A 22232-nucleotide genomic window follows, 5' to 3' on the forward strand; every position below is an offset into this window, starting at 1 on the left:
CGAGTGTAGTAGAACATCTGTACAAAGATTTACCCTCTCATCGAAACAGGTCAATCAAAACAAGCCATGCTTTCTCAAATATTGAGATTAGCAGATATCCTCAGTTCTCTCAAGGAGTAACTTCAATAATACCAGGGATAGCAGAATGCTTACAAAATCAACCATTACACCATAGATTTTCAAGGTGGAACCACATTAAACCATGGAATCATGTATGATTGCAACTAATGCATCAAAAGCAGTTTTTCAAAGGTTATGACGAACTATGTGTTGGCATTATTTGCATCCCAAAGGGAAACTGTCCTTCTCTACACATCATACTAAGAAATCTAATTCCCATCGATGTCATCAGATGTTCTTGTATTAAACCTGCTACACATGATTCAATTAATCCTTCTGTGTATAAAGCCCAAACTTTTCATTTCCAGATCCAGTCTGCAATTCCCAGAAATGACACTGCCATTCCCACAAATGACTGATGACTTCTTTGCAGGGTATTTCTTTGAATCATTGCAGTTTAATGAAGGGTGTTTCTTCTCATATAAAAATCCCTCTTTTATGTATTCCTTCTCATTTCTCAGAATTTAGCATATGGTTTTTCTATCTATTCATCTCCACTCGTCCAGGCTGCGCTCTTCACAAACAAACGCATTAGCTCACTAGTTTTATCTTCTGCAATTCTTCATGTGCCCTCCTTTATTTGGCACAATGACCTCATGAGAAAATTCTGATCATCAAAGGAGCTAGTGCCAGCCATCCAAACCTTAGAGCACAAACACCCCCAGAGCTTTCCCAATCAAAGTTGCAGCTTGTACTAGTAAAATAACAGGAGCCCACGTTATATTCAAGTTTTTTTGCTTGTAAGAAAGTCGATATAGCATGGGATAATTAGGATTTTTTACGATACAGAGTACATGGCCCTCATGACCTGTGTTTCAATGTTCAGAATGATAAATAGTGAATTAGTTCAAGTGTCATACAAAATGGGCAATTCACAAGAAGCCCCTGTCCCTCATGACCTGTGTTACAATATTCAGAATTCGTGGGAATTCAAAAAAGAGGCTGGATTCACTCCCACTGAGCCCAACGCGGCTGACACGATTGTTTCCTGACAAGTTGTTGCATGGGCTGCCCCCAATGATGAGGTCAATTGGCCCCACTTCATCCACAAGATCAGCCAGCACATCATAAGTAAGGTCTCTGACATCAGTTCTGAGCTTTAACTCCCCTGTTTGCCCACTCTTTCGCCACCAGCCGGCTAGCACCTCCCTCACCTTCTCATTTATCTCCACTGCAATAACCACTTTCAAGGGAACCCCGAGCTTGTCAAGAGCCACCTCTGCTCCCCCAATACCAGAGAAAAGCGACAAGACCGCGACACCATGTGGGTATAAATACCTGAGAGGTGACAGATGATATGCAACTGTATGTACTTGGAAGGAGTTTCCCAATGCATCATATCTATCCGTCATTGATGAGAAGCCTCTCGTGTGATCGCGGTCGAACCCTAGCAGGAGCTCCATCTCATGAGGCTCAAGTGGAGCTACTCGCCCCGGCCCCACCCAAACCAAGTTCCACTTCTTGCAAGCTTGAACTATCTCTTGCTGCCTGTGGTAGGGAAGCTCGCGACCATCATCAGACAAAGCAAAGAGTGTCCTAATCAAACCACACAGACTATCTGGCGCTTTGCGAGTGTTAATACAATTCAGTTTCTCTCTTGTATCCCAGCTTGGCCAATAGCGTTGTGTATCGGGAAAAGCCTCGGATACAGTCATTGGTGGTGGACATGAGAGAGGTGTACGTCCTTCTACGGGTAGATTATGCACATAACCCCGAGGCCTTCGGCTTGCAGAAAAAAACTTCGAATCTGTGAACTCTGGATCGACGCCATTGAAGTGGCGTTTGATGGTGTCCCATTCATTGTTGGGCACACCAGCAACATTTTCAAAGTAGAAGTAGGGAGGTCCATGCATCAGATGAGGCAAAGGCTTGGGTCGCCCTATGAAAAGGCCGGGAATTCCATAACCCATCATCCTTCCCACCTGAGACTGCACTTTGTCGACCGCCTGGAATTCCAATTTGCGTTTGCTGCCTTTAGATTTCAGAGTTTTGCCCTCTAAAGTTGGCCGGAACATCTCTGCTTCACTGTCATCTGAATCTGAGAGTGGTGAAAATTCCATTTTTTTCTTGCTGCCTAGGTATGAGCACCACAGCTTTTCCATGGTTCCTGTCCATTTAAGACCAGGTTTACATCTCAAGCTGCTCTCTGCTCCATAGCTGATCCTGCTATTGAAATGGCTGGCACCTACGCTCTCTCCCAGCACATCTGCTCTAAAGCTCAAGCTGTCCTCTGATGCAGAACTGGAAATATCATCGAAAAGTCTGGCACCTAAACTTTCATCTCCCTGCACACATGGCCACAGAATTTAATCTTCAAATTGCACAAAACTGGTGATGCCACTAGGTCTAAACCTGGCCAACAGAAACCATTTTTCTCTCCAGTTCAAGCCCCGTCGATAGATCTTTGAGGCCTCTTGGAATTGTTCCTATGACGTTAAAAACTTCTTCTTCTTCTCTTCTCCATGCACAAGATGATGCATCAGTTGTACCAAAACAGCACACTCAAGTGTCTTATTTGCTAGATATTCTATGAAATGAAATGAACAATTCCAATGAATATCCCACAAGTGTCACCTGTTTCATGTGTGAGGACTCTTTAGCTTCAGCCACTTCTCTCTCATTCTTCAGACTTTCGAATGCATTGAGAACATCAAGAAGTACTTCAAAATCATGGCTTCCTGGCGATGGTTTAAGAAGAACATTATGAAGAATGCTAGATTTTCTTTAGTTTGAAAATGAAAAATATGATTGTTTGTGGCTATTAAGATACCAGATAACGTAAAAGCCTTCTGGATGGCAACGAACGGAAACCCCATTTTAAGAAGTTTTGATACTATTGCAGGTTCACAATCCATGTTTTCATAAGAATCGACCTGCAAAACATTTTTAAGTATTGGACTTCGTAAATTAACAATTGAAAATATCCCGAGTATTACTATGTTTCTGTAAATGTTTCCCTTTTTTTAAAAACCATATGAACAAACTATATGTTGAAATCCATTGGAAGATGAGCCACTTTGCCCCACCATGGAGGGATGATAGAATTGCGTAATGTTTACAAGTACCTCGAAAGTCTATCAGGTGATTTTGGGTCTAAAATTGTTGATGCCCTTAGACCTAACGTTCAGAATTGTTGATACCTTAATTGATCACTCGGAAGGAGTCACACTATAGTGCATGGGACAAAGCTCGCCGCATGGAAATGGCTATGTATGTCTTCATGGACTATGAATATGGCTGAAAGCAGGGTTTGGTGGTACAAAAAAAGGACCAATTTTTTTTCCCGCCTTATTGGTACTAATAAAAAAGTGGGGACCGCTGAGATTTTTGTAGTTTGTGTCAAAACTTGTCAGAGTTTGTTTTTTTATATTCTTCTTTCCAAGATGTATCAAATGAAATACAATATGATGGCATATGAACTAAACTGGCCCCAGGGAGTGCTCGCTGTTGCTCCTTCACCTCGCGCTTGCCATCGCTCTCTCCCTTTGCTTCGCCTCGCGCACGCCCTACCCTGCCCCCCCCCCCCCCCCCCCCCCCCCCCCCCTTCTCTTGCGCGTTGCCCTGATGCTGCCCGCCCAACCTGCTGTGCGCTGTTCGACTTGCTCTCTCGCCGACAGAGCAAGCGAGCTTAGAGGCAGAGGTGGTGCGCCTTCAGGCCACCTCTGTTATTTGCAAGATTCTCGGTACCAGACCCAGCAGAGAGGAAGTGCGCAATCTCCTTCAGGCCCGCTTTCTCGTAGAGGTGGGCAAGAATCTCGATGTTTAGCTTCTCGAACATGGCTACTACTAGATAGAGTTTGAGACTCCCGAGATGGCGTCCAAGGTCATTACGATGAGCTCCCTGGCCATATGAGCAGTTCGAGCATACTTTCGACAGTGGCGCCACGGTTTCGACCCAGCTACCGACGTTCTTGTCGAGGTGCCCATCTCAGTCTTCTTCCCCGGCCTCAGGAGGGAGTAACTTCCGCTCCTTTCTAGGATAGGCTCAGCGATTGGGACTGTCCTGGAGACACCTCGCACAGCAGCCTCTATAGCTGCCAAGGCGGCTGGCATCCCCACACTCTAGCTTTGTGAGGCCCTAGACAACCTAGCCTTCTCTCGTTCGGACCACAGAGTGGGAGGAGTGAACCTATCTTGGATAGATCACTTCTAGACTAGTGACCACTTCTGTGACTTGGGTGAGACAGTTTGCATTCTGGCTGGGACTTCTTTTTCGGACCATGCACTAGTGATCCTCACAAGGAAAGATAGACAAAGAAGGGGGAGCACGATGCTACCTATCCCTGAGAGGGTTTTGCTGGACTCTGTGCTCAGAGAGCGAGTGGTAGTTCTTTGGACAGAGGGCTTAGACATGCAGGACTCTCTTGCTCATAGAGTGGCCTCTGGACTTGCTCAGATTAGTCGGCTATTTCTTCAGGAGTCCATGGCCCGCCTGGCTGCAACGAGAGAGGAGGAGCAACATCTCCGACAGGGGGTTGCTTCCCTGCAGAGGATGCAAGAGCAGCATCCAGACAGTCCTTGGTTAGAGGAGCACTTGCAGCAGGCTCGCCAGGAGCTTGCCAGCACACAGGAGAGGCGCCACGAGTTTGCTTTGCATCGACACGCATCTCAGTGGACCGAGGTGGGTGATAGAGTGACAAGGGATTTCTTTGAGACAGTGGGACCCCGACATACGCATATCAGGGTCAACCAGTTGAGGAGGCGTTACGGGTGAGTTGCTTCCGAGCAAGAGGACATGCGAGTAGTTGCTACTGACTTTTACCGCGACCTGCTGTCAGCAGCGCCTCAGTCAGAGCGTTAGGATGCATGAAGAGAGAAGGTATGGGCACAAATGCCTTGTCTTGTATGCACTAGAAGCTCGAGATGCCTCTTCAGCTAGAGGAGCTCCACGTGGCCCTCAGAGCACTTCCTCAAGGTAGCTGTCCAGGTAAGGATGGTTTGACTCCCAACTTTTTCTTAGAGTACTGGGACTTACTTGGCTCAGATCTCTGCAACGCTTATCAGTACATCCTACACACAGGAGAGGTGCCTGACAGCATGACTGAGGGTCTGAATTACCTCACTCCCAAGGAGGGTGGCTCCTTGGATGAGATTCGACAGTGGAGGCCCATCACCATCCTCAACTCAGCCTACAAATTTCTTGCCAAGGCTCTGAGTTTGAGGATTCAGCCACTTCTAGAGAGCATTATTCATGGGACACAAACAGGTTTTGTCGAGGAGCGTAGTATCCTTGACAACGTCTTTACGTTTTGGGAGGCGTCTACCCTCGCTCACCTCCGTGGTGAGGATCTGGTGATTCTTCTTCTCGATCTTGAGAAGGCCTATGATAGAGTTGACTGGGACTTTTTGGAGGGGACTCTATGCAGGATGGGCTTCTCAGATGCCTAGGTCAGAGATGTGTCAGCTCTTTACAGATGGGCACACAGTGAGGTACTGTTGGCAGGTGGTAGAGGAGATCGTTTCATGCTCACACGTTCGGTCAGACAGGGCTGCCCTCTTGTCCCCTTTCTCTTTCTGTTCTATGCTGAGGCGATGAGCAGATTTTTGGTTTCACAGCAGGTTGGTCTACATGGCTTAGCGCTCCCTATTCGGGGCGACGAGCTGCTGGATGCTGAGTTTGCAAATGACTCAGCTTTGTACTTGGAGGGCCAGGAGGCCAACCTTCACAGGTCTGAGCAGGCTCTTGAGACTTTTTGTTGTGCATCAAGCGCACGAATCAACTGGAGAAAGAAAATCGCTTTCTTGGTTGGTAGTGCTCCTACGCCTGATTGGCTGCCAGGTGAGGGTTTTAGATGGATTCCCCCAAGGACTAGAGTTCGATACTTGGGCTGCCAGGTTGGTTTGGACTTGTCTCTTGAGCAGCAGATTGCTCCCCTCCTCCTGTCCATCAGGAGGAAGCTGTTACACTGGAGCTCCGTACGACTTTCTCTGGCTAACAGAGTCGTAGTGGCCAACAAGGTGTTGTTGGCTACTATGTGGTACATCACATCTTGTTGGATCTTCTCGAGTTCCTGCATCAGCCAGGTAGAGAGGCTGATCAGGAATTTCCTTTGGTCAGGGCGTGACACTCAGATAGCCCGGGCCAAAGTGGCCTGGCAGGTCATCAATCTTCCTTGTTTGCAAGGGGGCCTGGGGATCATAGACCCAGCACAGCAAAGCAGAGCCCTTCCTGGGAAGTTTGTTGTTAGAGGATTGCTTCCAGGGGAGGAGCCTTGGGAAGAGTTTTTGCTGAACAGCGGCTTAGTGCTAGAGTACCCCAGGCTGGAGGCCCTTGGAGACCTTCGACCAGATGGATTTTCACAGAGATGTGCAGAGTTGGCTTGAGCAAGAGATTGGAGGACCGTTTTGATGTGAGTCTGCTCTGCTCCTGGAAGCAGTTGAGGAGAGGCCTGGAGCAGCATCAACATACTTGCACAGAGGAGCGTTTGCGACATCCCCTTGTTGGGAACCCCATGGTTAGCACTCAGAGAGGCCACTTGTTTGGTAGTAGGCCTCATGTTTCTTGGGGTTCCATGGCAGAGGGTCCAACATGCACCTTAGGTGACTGGCTACAGTTCTCACGCTTGTTTGAGGAGCTTCAGAGCATCTAGCTACAGGGCATGAGAGGGGTGCAGAGCATGTGTCAGGACATCACAGAGGCAATACCAGCTGAGTGGCTCACACCTCTCGAGTCAATGGTGTCTAGATAGATGGGGGCCTTCACGCGACTGGAGGTCCTCATCGCAGTTCGGGCTTGTTCAGAGACTGTACCTTCCTTGGTTTTCGAGCTACAAGGTGAGGGTCGTTTACACTGAGTATCAGTTGAGGCCCCACACGTTGCAGAGTGTTGTTTTTAGAGGATCCGAGTTGTGGGCATCTGTGGGAGGACTTGTGTCATCGATCCTGACCCAGCAGCTCTTGAGACTGGCTATTGGAGGATGTGGGTTTGAGAGAGTTGTCCACTGGCATGAGTGCAATGGGATCCTGGAGAGTGGTTTTGGCGGGGACCCTTTTGCCTCAACGGACCATCCAGCTGTCACTTTCTTTCAGTACAGTGTTCAACTGGGACGTCAAAATACTGGCAGCACGGAGAGAGGCTCGTCGTGCTGCAACACCTCATTGGCAGGAGGAGGGTCTCACAGCTGAGTTCTTGTTAGCTTTTTGGGCGAGGTTGTGGGACGCCAGACAGCCGCGGTGAGTCACTTTGTTCCAGTGGCTAGTTGCACATAGAACTACAGCAGTGGGGAGCTGGCTTGTACATAGTGGTCTCTCGGTAGCATGCGCAGCTTGTGTGGAGAGTCAGCGTCATTGTCTTTGGGACTGTCCTATGGCACAGCAGGTTTGGCTTCGTGTCCTTCGGCTGATGCCAACTTTTTCCACAGCATGATAGTACACTTGGGGGGCAGCTGCTTGGTCCACTCTCACGGGCCCGACACTACAATTTGAGCTATCCTCCACCAGCAGGATGATAGTGATTCAGGGGGGTCGACCTACACTCCAGCCTACTACAGAGCTTACTCCAGAGGAGTGGTGCAGTGAGAGAGAGGAGTGTTGGGAGCTCATCTGCAGCCTGACACTCTGGTTCATCCGGCGGGCCCACTACTCCCGCATCTTTGAGACTCGCCTTGTACCACCAGCAGAGACAGTTCGAGATCTTTGGCTAGAGCTCATCCGTACACTCGGGGGGCAGTTTGAGAGGCTCCAGGGCAGCTCCGACCACATGCAGGAGCGTAGAGAGGCTTTCCTTCGACTCTGGCGTCCTGGGTCTTTCTTCACCATGGTCCAGGGTGGGCTCAGATGGCACTACTGTCCACCTGTGTAGCTTTTCCCTCCTCCCATCTCCTGATTTAGCCTCATTGTACATATGCTGTTTTTTCATTGGGTGAGTCTCCCCTTATGCTTGCTGTAGACCTCTCTAGTAGAGGTGGTTGTAGCCCTATGGGCAGTTTCATTAACTAATAGAAGGATCTTTTCTCAGAAAAAAAAAAAAACAATATGATAAGTGATTTCTTTTGGGAGTTCGATAAATTGCATTGCAAAGATTTGTCAAAGGTACTGTCAAGGACAACCAATTTTGTACCACCTTCCCTTGCTTTTAGCCATATATGGCACTAGTGGGCTCTGTTCGAGAGCATGGGGAGTTTTATCTTTCATGGGATGCCATCGTCATACCTGGTAAAGTCCATGAAGTGGGAGAGGCATGCGTTTTAGCATCTCTTTCTCATCTGTAGAAGTGACACTTGGAGAGCGCACAGATCCAATGTTAGGCCTAATAGAAGCTCAATGAGATTGAGGAGAGAATACATGACAGTGCCTCCTTTTATTCTTACATTGCCCATGGACTCAAATGGGTGACAAATTTTAAGGAGAGTTCAAGGTCACTAGAAGTGCATGACGTTCTAGAGTGTGGAAAACAATATGTATGCAGCTTGGGATAAGTCGTTCATAGATTAAAGGTGATGCATTGCTTGTTATGAAGCAAGTCTTGGGAGTTTGGAAGGACAACAAACCACGATTGAAGAGCCTACGGAAGCAAATAGAGAAATTGCTTAAGCACTTTGAGGCTTGGGAGTAGCCGATGTGTTACAAAGTATCAAAACAAGGAGGCTCATGAAGCTCCACAAGGAATGATACTTAAGGTATTGTGTTGCGTAGTGGATAAGCCTTTGAAGAGAAACTTTTCTTTTTCCTTCTAGCACAAAAAGTGGCTGTATACTGTGTACTAAGAGACCGTTGGGATACTCAAAGGCCTATTCCCCAGAGATGTACATTTAGGTAATCTGTCCTTTGAAGAGAAACTTTATACAAAGAGGTTGATTTTTTACAACTAGGTGTATTCTAGGTGATGTATTTCCACCTAAAAAATATATCTTGCAAGATAATGTTTTGTATATAAAAGGAATTAATGTTTTGTTTATAAAAGGGAGGGATACAATATTATGCAATATGTAGCCTCGGAAAGAAGACATTAATATATTTCTAGGAGAGAACCATACAGTTGTGGTGGGCATTTTTCCATGAACGTGATGCTGCATAACCTCTTGCAAGAAGAATATGTATGGCACTATACACACAAGATGTGCACCATTGGAGTATCAAGCTTACCTTGTCAAAGAATGCGTAATCCTGAGGTTCATACTATTAAGTTCACACATGAAGTATTTGAGAAATGGGGACGTCATGCAACTGGGCCATGCATTGAACCTTGAGCTTGGTAAGGTTTATGCTTGCTAATGATGTACAGCCTGGCTATAGTGCTAGTGTTTGGTCTATTGATAGCCGACCTGAAGCATATGTGGCAGCATGACTAGTCTCTAGGAGTCTCTACTTACCTTCTAAGCCTACAATGCTACCCGAGAACCTCCTAAAGCCTGGAACAACTCCACTTTTGTAAGCAAGAGAAAACAAGTGCCTAAAGAAAGTGGAAACAAGCGCACTCTCTCTCTCTCTCCTCTCAGCTTCGCAGTGCAGCACCCTTGAGCTGCCCTCCCCTTTCCCCTTGCCAGCTCAGCACTAAAATGGTGGAGGAAATGAGAGCAGCAAGTTGTGGATGCACCCACTACAACTACATCGATGGTGTATGTAGTGGCAATAATGAAGTGATGTGCCCAATGCATGATGAGCTCAAGCATACCCAACTGCCTCATGACCAACTCAACGAGATTCTTGAGGTATGATTTGTCTATTTCTTTTTCCCAGACTTGACTAATAGTTAATCCATGTCAAGATCTTCTTAGAACACAAGAGAAGGGCCCATTCTATGAGGCTCATGTGAAACATGTAGATGTTTAGTTGTTGCTTTTCTCAAGTGTGACAAAAGTTGATTCCTAAAGTGTCCTTTACTCAAACATATTTACACACATCGACATTTTTTAATAGAAGCTTCCAAGTGAAATTTTGGGCTTGTTTGGATGGACAAGACCATGAAAAGGGTTGAATGGATAGCTCCAGCCTATAGAATCAAAAAAATCAATCAAGAAAGCATAGGAGGTTGTCAGCTCCTTTCAAAATGGTTGCATCACATTGAGAGTGGTCCTTTGAAAGTTAATACTTTTGAAGAGAACTAGATATTTTGCTTGAGAGAGAAATTGATAGAGTCACAGTTATAGTGGAAAATCTTAGTAAAATGGAGTTCATTTCAGAGAATTTAGCAGGTGCTTATACAAGCTGGATGGAGAGGTGAATTCATGAAGCAACAATTTCTTATAAGCTCCTATGTTGTGAGTGCTCTCAGCCTCTCATTGCTCAAAACACCCAAGTTCCTAGGATATCCAGGCAAAGATTGGAATAATTTTTTAGTCCTAACTCGCATAATTGCGATTTAAAGCTTCAGAAGCCTGTCTTTTTCTTGGGGGAACCTACTGCCAAGTTCTTAATTCAATTCGTTCGAATCTTTGGGGATGCCTTTTGAAGTCTTTGTGAGTGCCTTTTTCACTCTTTGCAATCTACAATAGAACTTAAGACTCATGATAGAATTCGATTGGTGACATTAGGCCTAACGGCTTTTCTATCCATCACACCGACGCCTTATTGGTGTTGAGTCAATGTGTCCTACAATTTAAAAAAGAATTTTACAGCACGGTGCATGGATGCGTATGCATGAGCTACACATAATTGGGCAAGGGACATGACTGCGAGATGGACGTAGGCAGGTGTGGGGGGGCGGGGGGGACACCAGGCCCTCGCGTCCGTTCACCTGCTAGTGATGAACATTGGCCATTCCATTTTTTATATTTTTTTCACTCGACACAAAATCAACGTCGTTTCTTGTCTACCTTTCTTTTTTAAAAAACGGAGGCACATACTAGTGATTTAAAGCTTCAAAAGCCTGTCGAATCCTAACCAGCAGCACGTAAACAAGAGCATTAACCATCGCAGGAGTAGAGTCAATGTTTCTTATACACGCCAACTCTCTAGCTACAATCCAATGCCCCAATCCCTTCATTCACGGGAAAAACCAGCCCTCGCATTGCTTGCCATCACATTGCAGTCTCGCTATACTGTCGTCCGCCCTCAACACTTCAACAACTGCAACAGCATGTTGCTTCGCCATCGTTTTCCCAAGAGGCACTCAGCTGAATGATCTCCTACTGCAAACCATCTCGTGCACCACTTTCTCTGCCTGTGGCGCCACCGCCTACTACAGTAGCTCCCTAGTCTACTTCATGTTTTTTATTTTTTTTTAAAGACCCTACCCACATGACCCTACCTGTCCTTGGTCTGCTGCTGCAACCAGTCCGCGCCGGACCCTACCGTCCTTGGTCTGCTGCTGTAACCAGTCTGTGTCGGCGCGGACTGGTTGCAGCAGCAGACCAAGGACAGGTAGGGTCTTTTTTTTTTGAAAAAAAAATATCATGCCAGTTTGTCGTCACCATTTTCAAAGTTGTTTTATGGGTGGAATCTTACGCAAATTCCATAAACTTGATGGCAATGGCTTGAGAAGTGTAAGCGAGGCCTATGAGTAGCCGAGATGGAGAAGGAGATGTGTCGTGCGCAGAGAGGCAAACAATGCAGGTTGTACCACCCTCAGGCGAACGTTGGAGACTGTGCCACCCTCATTGAGAGAGAGAGAGAGAGAGAGAGAGAGAGAGAGAGAGAGAGAGCACAAGCGCCGACTTGGGCGTAAGCCTCACAAGCACCAGCCTCCTATTACCTCTTTAAAATGTCAATCGTACGAAGATTGCTCCTTCACCAAGCATGTCCTATGTTGCTCTGGTGACCCTGCCCTCACTGCCATGACCCCCACACTAGGTAGCGCACTCTTCTACCCCAACTTGTGACCCTCTTTCACGTGTGGTTGGAGAAAACTCCTCCCACCTGTAACGTAACAAGGTTGCTTGCGGCCTTTCGCAGTAACACCCCTCCAACCTCTTATCCACCCCTCCAACCTCTTGTCCCTGTTTGCTCTATGGTGCTACAACACAAGAAGAGAGGCAAGCACCGCCACACACACACACACACACACACACACACACACACAGAGAAATGAAATGAAATGTTATATTAACGTCTTCAAAAGGCCAAAGTGACCTATGAGACCAGGAAGTTACAATGCGGTGTATCTGATATCAAGTCAGATTAACAAAATAAATTAAACTAGGGATAACAAGATATAAATACTGCGGAATCCTAAACTAAGCTGATAGGTGTGAAAGGCGAAAGGCGTGAATCGTGTGAACTGAGCTATACAATGTGTAGACAATTTGGGAGGGAAGTAGAAATCTATCTGCATAGAGATCCATCTTCATCTACACTCTGGACGACGAAAAAGTATGGCTCGAATCCTTTGTTGTAGCCTCCTTCGAAACTGTGTAGCTCCTCTTCTCCATCGGGGTCGTCTAGATCTCCCTAGCTCCAATGCACGGTCTATTAGAATGCCCGTAGTGCAGGTAGACCTCTCCACTGTTGGTTGCTCCTCTGTCTATTCTTCTCGGTGTACAATATCTAGTGTAAAGAAATCTAAGATCTGTCTCTGGGGTTGTCTCTCTTCAGCTCTCCTCAGTAAAGTTTCTCTATGCCTGTGTAGCTCAAGTAGATATAGCCCAAGACATCTCTGATCCTCATAACTCATGACCCTAGATAGTGGTCCGAAACCTTCTTTGAATAGACAATGAAAACGGCCTCGTATCTCATAGTACACTGTGCAATGACATATGTAGTGTACCTCTGTCTCTGGCTCTAGATGGCATAAGCGGCATATCCTGCTATCTGCTGGTGCCCCTCTGAATCTGCCAGTCTCAATCTCGAGCTGATGTGAGGACGTGCATATCTGGCCAATGGCACATCAGATACCATGAGAAAGATGCCTATCCATATAGCTAGGTCGAATCACAAACCCATCCTCCGTGAGCTGGAGAAAATGCTCTCTATAGAAAGCTGTCTTTGTGCCCAACTCCTGTATCGGCTCTATCCATGTCCTCCTCGTGTCCAGCTGAATCAGATCCTGACGAATGAGTCTATTAATCTCTACCCGCGTCAAAGACCTCAAGGGTGCCTGTAGAGAGTATTGAAAAGGAGGCAACTTGTCCATGGTGAAACCATGTGTCTGAAACCATGATGCCATCTGTGCATACCAGCATGATGTATCCCCATTAAGAGCTAATTGTCTAGAGGACTCTAGAGCCACCCTGGCATATCTGTCTCTGGTAGTATCCCACAGACTGTGAACAAAGGAGACTGATCTAGTAAGTGCCTCAATCACCATAGGGGGAGCAGCTAATTCCGCTCGAATGATATCATGAGGTACGGAAGCCTTGGCTCTAATCAGCCAAGAGATCATAGATACCAGGGGCTTCTCCATATGCCTCCAACCCTCCTGGCCTACAGAAGGTCCCCAAACCTGCACCCCATATAACATAGTAGAGGCAACCAGAGTATCAAAGAGCCATAACTTTGTCCTGGGTTCCTGGAACTGAACTTGCGAACACATCCTCTCCATTCCTCCTAGAGCTGCACCAGCTCTGGTTAGTCTAGTCTCTGCCGCTCTTTTCAAGGAAAATCTCGGCCCAGTAAAGACTACCCCCAGGTAAGTGTATGCATCTGTATACTCCATAGTCTCTTGACCATACTTGAAAGTAGGTACTGATCTCCTGACCCATTGCGGTGTGGTGTTAAACACCATAACCTTGGTTTTACCTAGGTTTACACACAATCCACTATCCTGTGCAAAACTGCGTAGTGCATCCAACTGTCGTTGCATACCTTCTGGTGAATCAGATATCAGCACAATATCATCAGCATAAAGCAACAATGGGATCCACGTCCCTGCCAGCTGTGCACCTTTGTCACCCTCTCTGTCGATGTAATCAGACACCTCATCAACATACATACCAAATAGCGTAGGAGACAATGGGCAGCCCTCTTTCACTCCAATAGTAGAGTGAATTAAATCAGATACCCCTTCCGGAGTGCGTACATGCCCCATCACTGATCTGTACAAAGCCATAATCCCCCAAATCACCTCTACGGGCACCCCCATCTCCTGTAATCTGCGCATCAATCGAGCTCTTGATACCATGTCAAATACTTTACGAAAATCCACAAAGCTACAATAGATCCGTCTTCCATGTGCTCTGCCCTCCTCAATGATGGCCCTGAGTGTCAGAATATGATCAAGAGTGGAGAAACCCCTCCTGAAGCCAGCTTGACCCTTCGCTCGTACACCCTCGCCCTCTGCCCAATTACTCAAGTGTTGCTCAAGGATAGATGCATACAACCGTGCCAATGTGTGTCCAACCATAATAGTGCGGTAGTTCCGAGGCTCTGTAGGGTCACCAGCCTTGAAGATAGGCACAATATTAGACAGCCTCCAAGTCTCAGGTAATCCCTCACACATGGCACGATTGAACAACACTGCGAGAACCTCCATCAGCATATCCCTGGCATGTATAAAGTGCTCCGCTACTAGACCGTCATGATCATATGCCTTCCCGGTCTTCATCCTGTCGATGGCCCTTTGTACCATCTTAGGTGTAAAGAAAGTGCTTGTAGCTGGGCAAGGCTTGGTAGGGTCTGGAAGGGGTTCCTGTCCAGGAACCGTCTATAATGATGTCGCATATTGGCCCCACACCTCAGGTGAAGTAATCACTGGGGGAGGGGAGTGTTCATGGAAGAGTCACCATGCCTCTCCTGAGTCCCTACTCAAGAACATCTGATACAAGTCTCGCTCCATCTGAGCTAGGTAAGCTCGCTTCTTCCGTCGCATAAGGCGTCGGAAAGCAATCCGAGACTGTCTGTAAGTGATGACTCCTAAAAGAAGATCCTTCTGAAGCTGGGCTCTCATCTCTCTGCACTCCTCATCATACCAACTATTCTAGGGCATGCTCCCAGAATGTCGTCTCTTGCCCGGCTGAGTGTGTGGGTACGCCACTGATGCAGCCCCATGCAGTGTCTCAGTCAATAGAGTGGTGCACTCCTCCACTGAGAGGCATGTACCATTTGTGCCAGATGTGCCTTCCAATAGATGGTCCCAGATCTCCTCTGAATAAACGAAATCAGTCTCTGGTGTGAATGTATAGCGGGTGTGTGACCTGCCTCCTGATGTCTGGGTTGTACTATACTGAAATTTAATGGATTGTGTCAAGAGAGCATGATCTACTGCTATGCCCATTGGCCTGGCTCCCACTGTGAAATCCTGAATGCAGGGGACAAAGCTCGGTTGTGTCATAACATAATCCACTGTACTGGCCCCATGTCTATGTGGAAAGCATGTGAAACCAGCTGCTCCAGGAAATCGCTGTAAGCCATTAAGTATGGCTAATCCATGTGTAGTCGTCATTTCCATGAGGTATCTCCCATACTCCGTTTGCTCTCTGTCATCTGAGCATCTGTCAAGTCCCAACTCACCCACATCCAGCTCTCTAAGCATCTCATCTGAAGTGTCGTAGAAGACTGTCTGCGAGTTGCCCGTTCGGGCATTGAAGTCCCCTAGGAGAATGATATCACCCTCCCTAGAGAACTCCCAAATGTCATCATCTAGGATAGAGAAAGGCCACTGCCCTCTGGATGCGGCATACATTGATGTACTGGGAGGAAAGTAACATATGGCAATATATAGGAACCGGCTTGTGTCAGCTCTCAGTCTCACCCACTCCTCCTGAGCCTCTACTCTCATGCTCAGATCTCGCATTTGTCCTGTGAGCTGTTTCCCATCTGTATCCCACCACATGTGGCATTACCTGTCCAGGGGCCTGATGAGTCTCTGAGAAGAACACAATATCCTTGTCTTTGAAACTCTCCTCAAATGCACCCACGTCCAATCTCATAGACCCATTACAATTCCAGGTAGCCATCTTCAGTGTGGTCCCATATGTCTCGTAGGAAGAAGAAGAAGAAGAAGGAGAGAGAGAGAGAGAGAGAGAGAGAGAGAGAGAGAGAGAGAGAGAGAGAGAGAGAGAGAGAGAGAGAGAAGAAGAAGAAGAAGAAGAAGAGAATTTTAACGTCGTAGGAAGCTATCCCAAGAGACCTCAAAGATCTATCCGTGAACTCAAGACCTGTTATTCAAGAGGGAAATGGCATAACCAATCTACCACACTTGGGTGATAGAAAGGTTATACCATTTTCCTCTTCTTATTTGTATGTGAACTAGAGTGGCTATGCTTTAGATCACTTTGGTCTTCAAAGCGGCCCAATGTTCGAGAAAAAGCTTTAGCCTTGAGCCAACTGCAAAATCAAAACAACCGGTTAAAAGGATCCACTAGAAAATGTCTTTGATGCTATAATAATGCAACTTCACCTTTGGTATCTTCTCAGGATATGCTATTATTTTGTTATCACGGCTTGCTCATAGCTAGACTTTACCTCATGCTTGGTTTTCAACATAGAATGAGTGTGTTGATTACAATGAGTGTATTGATTACATGATAAATGTGTAAAATACAATCGTTAGTAGTGATTGTGTTGTGGTTTAAGGGGTTGTTTATTTTTTCAAAAACTTGGGCGTAGTTCCTACAATTAGGAGAGTCTCTCAAAGAAAAGGAATAGGGTCTCGGGCTCACATCCTCTATGAAGTGATCAAGTGTGCTTTGTGTCAGTCATAGAGGACTTTGATGACAATGATCCTCGTGGTGATGAGAGCGAAAGCACAGGGGTCATTGAATGAAGTAGATGCTCACATAGCTAGGAGGGAGGCAACCTTGAAATTGGCTCCAATTTTGGTTCCATGGGATATATTAGTCATCATGGGAATTGAGTTTGATTGTGGGATTAGTTTTCAACAATAGAAAACCCGCTTGCACTTTTGCAATTTGCTCTAAGTAATAAAGAATGTTTGACGGGACTTGCTCGATTATTTTGTTGCTCGAAAATACTCGCTTGCAAATTTGTATAACCCGAAAAATACTTTGCAAGAGAGAGAATTAGAGAACTTGACAACAATTGAGGACCGGATTTATGTGGATCCGGTCCCCCCTCCAAAAGGCTTTTGTATTATAGTTTCTCCCATAAAGAGAGAATTGGTACAATACAAGCTTTGTGTTCCTTGAGACCTTGATGGTGCAATGAAGATAGAGAGCTTTATGCACCATAATTATGCCTGTAACTTAATCTAATGAAAGAATTAACTTGTCTCTGTCCTCAGACCCAAGACCTTAAACACCTTCGAAGGTGGAGAGAGCTAGCAAGGGATGAGGGTAGGGAAGAGGAAGAAGTAACATACAAGAAAGAAGTAGTGTCCTTTCATACCATCACTCATGGAGCTTAGCATAGCATAATAGCATAGTAATGGAGATGAAGAAGATGGCAAGCATAGCATTGAAGCATGGCTCTTGGTTGGATTTGCATTCCATAGCCAAGAGTGTTGGTGTAGGCTCTCAACTTCTCAAGCTTGGAGAAGGAGCTCTTGCACTTCACAAAGTGAGAATGTGTGAAAAATTCAGCAAAGAAGCCCTTTGTGGAACCGGCTCCTGAAGCATCACAGGGGTCAGAAAAGGTCAACAAGGACAAGGACTCAGCCGGGACTTCTGGAGCGCAAACAAAGAAACAAAAAAGGAAGCCTTTTGTACGTACGTCGCTCGAGGAAAAGAAGGTCTTGATGGCTGAGAATAAATGCTTTATATGCGAGCAGCCTAGTCACTTTGCTACAGATTGTCCACAAAGGAAAAGACCAACTAACTCAGATGATAAAGAGGACAAGAAAGGAAAGAATCCTAGATTTGATTGGACCCCCTAAAGCTTGGCCAATCACATGCCTTGTACATTTCAAGCAACATGGGTAGGCTTTAGACAAGTTTCCTCCTTACCCCTTTGAGAGAGAGGGCTTGATAATATCTAGATAATTGCTTAATTAGACTAAAAGCTCATTGGACCCTCTTTAGCCTAGCCAATAGGATTCAAGCACTCCATGTGGCTAAGCATAGGGAGAGACTGACATGTGTCCATGTGCCCCCTTGAGGAAGGGGGTGCCCTTTGGGTGAGTGGGAGGTTAAGTCAAAGCTTCCCCTAGCTTTCTGGCTCGCCCCCTCCTTTGTAGGGTCTCTTTTTGACTCAAGCCCCTCAAGCACCTTACCCCCCATGCATGGGAAGCTTGTCGAGCACCTTACTCATCAAGCATGGAATTAGAATGAGCATGGGCTCTCTCTCTCTCTCTCTCTCTCTCTCTCTCTCTCTCTCTCTCTCTCTCTCTTGCCCCTAGCTTGTGGGCTCGCCCCACCCTCTTTGTAGGGCCAAGGTTTGACTTAGACTTGTGCACTTCAAGCGCAAGGCCAGCTTACCATGAACCTTAGCTATCAAGCATGCATGTCAAGCACCTTAATTATTAACACCTAAAACATGAGCCTAGCTTAACCTAAGGTCCTAGGTCTAAGGACTTTTAACACTAACCTTTGGAGGTCTTTAATGAAGCTAACCCTAAGGTCTTTCAAGCTTCATTAGCTAGCATTGCTCTTTAACAGACCATCTCCCATTTGAACCCATTGACTTTGGTCCCGTGCTGAGATAGATCCATAGACACATGTCTATATTCTTACTCTTGTTCCCATTTATTCTCCCACATTAAATGATCAGTTCAATATGAGAAATCATTTGGGTTGGTTAGATATTAGATTTTATGACACCCCCTTTGTATCCAAGTCACAGTTCTGGGTCTGGAGTTGCCAGCCTGTCACTTGTTCTTGGTTCACACAAAAGTATTGAGGTTGGGATCCGAATACTCTGTGTCTTAGTATATTGAGTATTGCTTTCATTTTTGTGGAAAACTGTCTTTATTCAGTCTACTTTAGTTCTATTTTAGTTCTAGCTACAAAAACTAAATGCAATTGGGCATTACCTATGACGGACAGAGAAAATATAAATGTTCTCACTGTTGTTGATTTCTTGTCAAAATAGAAAGAAGCAAAAGTAGTTGTAGCTGCATTCCATATGATCCTACAATCAGCTGAAGTATGATGCTCGAATGAGCTCTAGTATGAAGTTATAGGATGATGTGATGTTATAGTGAGGTGCTCTTATTTTCGGCATGGCCAGTGGGACCTTAACTAGAGCCTCACACAACAGACAGTAGACGAGAGACTAAGAGAAAGCCACCACAAGTGCCTCTTTCATTTCAAAAGAAACCCAATTTATACAAGATTTTCTCATCATGAGATCACATGTACTTGGAAACAAGTTGCCCACCCAGCTTCAATATCATCACCCAAAGATTGTGCTCGCATATGTTATTTGCTTTCCTTGGTCGGCAGAAGTTCCCCTTTCTTCTCTCAACAACTTCTTCCCTTGCTACAATTAGCCCCCCACAAAAAAATTCATCGTCCCGATGAATGTATTTTCTTGCACAACACTTGTGTCAAGCTAAGACGAGGCAGCAGGAGAGGGAAGCTACTACTTACGACCTCAACCCAAGCTAGAGGGGGAAGGAGGAGGCAAACAAAGACAAGGAGATCCTCTACGTAGGCATTTAACCTAAGCTGGAGGGATGAAGAATACTCAGATTGACAAAAGTGTGAAGTGAGCACAATCACAGGAGAACCAAGCATAGCCAAGGGGGGTCACTGATGTAGAAATGAGGTTTGACTGTTTTTGGGTTGTTTAAAGCCGAAACAGTTGCCAAATAAGCCCTTAACAATGAAATGAATTTAGTCCAAGCCAAAGTGAGGGAAATCGCAATGTGTGCACCTTAGAGGCAACATCCATTTGATTCCATGCTCTTGGAACCATGTTTCCTAATGAGTTTCCTCCTAATGGATAGGAGGAGAGGAGCAATCTGTTGCTCTGGTAACAGATCCAAAGTAACCCGATAGCCTAAGTATCCAATTGGTGTCCCTGGGGGGATCCACCTAAAGCCCTCTCAAGCATGACCAACCCAGAAAGCCATTGTCTTCCACCAGTTAATCAATGCTCTCAACGCACAATAGAACACCTCAAGAGATTGCTCACACCTGTGCAAATTGGCCTACCGGCCCTCTAGAAACATGCTCGAGTCATCAGCAAACTCCCGAATAGGTAGTTGTAGCAAACGCACACCAACCTCCTATGATGCCAAGTATCTACTCATTGCCTCAGCATAGAAAAGGAAAAAAAAGGGGTTAGAGGGAGCCTCTATCGTACTGACCGTGTGAGCATGAAACGCTCCTCTCTTCCCCCTGCCAACATCACCTGACTGTGCTCACACCTATAGAGAGCTGACACCCCTCTAATCCATGTATCTGAGAAGCCCATCCGATGCATAGTGCCCTCGAGGAAGTCCCAGTCAACTTTATCATAGGCCTTCTCAAAGTCGAGAAGGAGCACCACAAGATTCTCTCCTCGGAGACAAGCGAGAGCAATCACCTCCCAAAAGGTGAAACTGTTGTCAAGGATGCTACGTTCCTTAACAAAGCCCGTCTGTGTCTCATGTATGATGCTCCTAAGTAGTGGCTAACTTCTCAAACTCAGAGCCTTTGCTAGAACTTTGTAGGCTGAGTTGAGAATGGTGATAGGCCTGCTGGGTTTAGGTGCACAATGCTGAGAGACACCACAAGCCTTCACATGAGCAATTGCATCCCTAGACACATATGGCCACCATAAACAACTTTGAATAATTTTTTTGTGTTGTGATGTGACCTAGGAAATGACCCCTAGTTGGACCACTGTGGTCATCATCAACACTTGTAGCTTCTTCACCTGTTTGTATGTGAGAGAGGTGGTCGGCCATGATGTGATGCTTGCCGGGACGAGGGAACACCTCGAAATCAAACTCCTGGAATAGAAGTAGCCACCGCCAAACCTGGCCTACAGCTTATGGCTTATTCAGCAGATAACACAAAGCATGATAATCAATAATAATGGTGAAGTGAACCCCTAAAAAATGATGTCGAAATTTTTACAGGGCATAAAGAATATCCAAACCTTCCCTCTCTGTTGTGATGTAGTTGTGCTCGCCTTTAGTAAGCGGGCGACTTGCATTATGAATGGGGTGATCCAGGTTGAACTCTTTGCTAGGCTAAGTCAGAACAACACCCACAGCAGTCTAACTAACATCAGTATGTATTTGAAAAATGAGAGACCAATTTGAATGGGTGCCTCAGTCAGGCGCTTTTTTAAGTAAGCAAAATCTTGGGCCTCACTCTTGGACCACTAAAATGGTACAACAGCATTGGTCAAACAGGTCAAGGGTTTGGCAACATCGGCATACATATGAATGAACCTGCGATGATAACCTTTGTAGCCTACAAAGCTCTAAACACCCTTGGGTTGATTGGGAGAGGCAATCTAAGAATGGCCCACGATTTTATCAGGGTGCAAAGCTAACCCTTTATCAAACACCACATGACCCAAAAGTGTACCTTGCGTGACCAAATAGTAGCATTTGTTAGGATTGAGCTTAAGGCGTGCCTCCCGGCACTTGAGGAAGACTGCAGAGAGCTAAGCTAGATGCTCCTCCAAATTCTCCACTGGGGTGGAACATTGAGCATTGGAGAATTTCAGAAAATCATCTATGAAGATTCGAAGATGATAAGTGAGCAGAGGATAAAAGATGATATAGATTGTATGATTGAAAGGAGGAGGGGTGTTTTGTAACCCAAAAGACATTCTTGTATAAATGAATAATGTATCGTGCTCTCTACTGTGGGTGCTCCTCAATGCAATGTGCATGAAATCTCACTCCAACAAAATGAAAACACTGCAGACGATGAATAATATAGCGGGGATTGTCTCCTTGTTCAGAGAACGGTAGTCGACGCATACACAGATTCTATTGGATTACTTCTTGTGTGCAATGACCATAGGTGATAGCCACTCGGAGTGCTCCACGGGCATGATGATGATACCTGCTTCTTGTATTTTCTTTGGCTCGAGTTTGACACCTTTTGCGTACTTAGGTTTGAGCTTGTTAGCACAACCTCTAACTCACTTAGCCCCCTCGACCAGAGGGATAGTGTGGATGCCCAGTTGTGGTGGAATTCCTTCCAAATCTTTGTAAGACCATGCAAAATCATCCTTGAAAGAGTGCATAAACTAGATTACTTGGTCGAGAAGTGTTGGGTGATCCCACAACCAAGTGGCTAAAAGAATGGGCTGAGGGTTGTCAGGGTCGCGGGGGTTGACTTCATTGACAAGATCAGGAGGGGACACTAGCGAGGTTGTCTCAAAAGAGGAAGACGTCGCCGCTCCTTGCAGCTTTGAGACATTATGACTGGGTGTCTGATCAATATTGACAT

At 46.0% G+C, this 22232-nt stretch overlaps 1 protein-coding gene across 2 annotated transcripts in view; it reads right to left on the minus strand.

The window, feature by feature from the left end:
- Positions 1 to 875: 875 nt before the first annotated feature.
- The window catches only part of LOC147431491 (DNA (cytosine-5)-methyltransferase DRM1A-like), a 98637-nt gene continuing 77280 nt past the window's right edge, over positions 876 to 22232 (minus strand). For both annotated transcript variants that reach the window (XM_086494079.1, XM_086494078.1), the window contains 3 exons: positions 2891 to 2993; positions 2695 to 2798; positions 876 to 2405 (listed from right to left, as the gene is read on the minus strand). In XM_086494079.1, coding sequence (XP_086350205.1) covers positions 993 to 2405; positions 2695 to 2798; positions 2891 to 2993 — 1620 coding nt within the window. In that variant the 3' untranslated portion in view covers positions 876 to 992. The remainder of the gene's footprint in view (positions 2406 to 2694; positions 2799 to 2890; positions 2994 to 22232) is intronic.

Source organism: Adiantum capillus-veneris, chromosome 21 (genome assembly GCF_014529385.1).
Source record: "Adiantum capillus-veneris isolate H3 chromosome 21, ASM1452938v2, whole genome shotgun sequence".
In the NCBI taxonomy this organism is placed as follows: Eukaryota; Viridiplantae; Streptophyta; class Polypodiopsida; order Polypodiales; family Pteridaceae; genus Adiantum; species Adiantum capillus-veneris.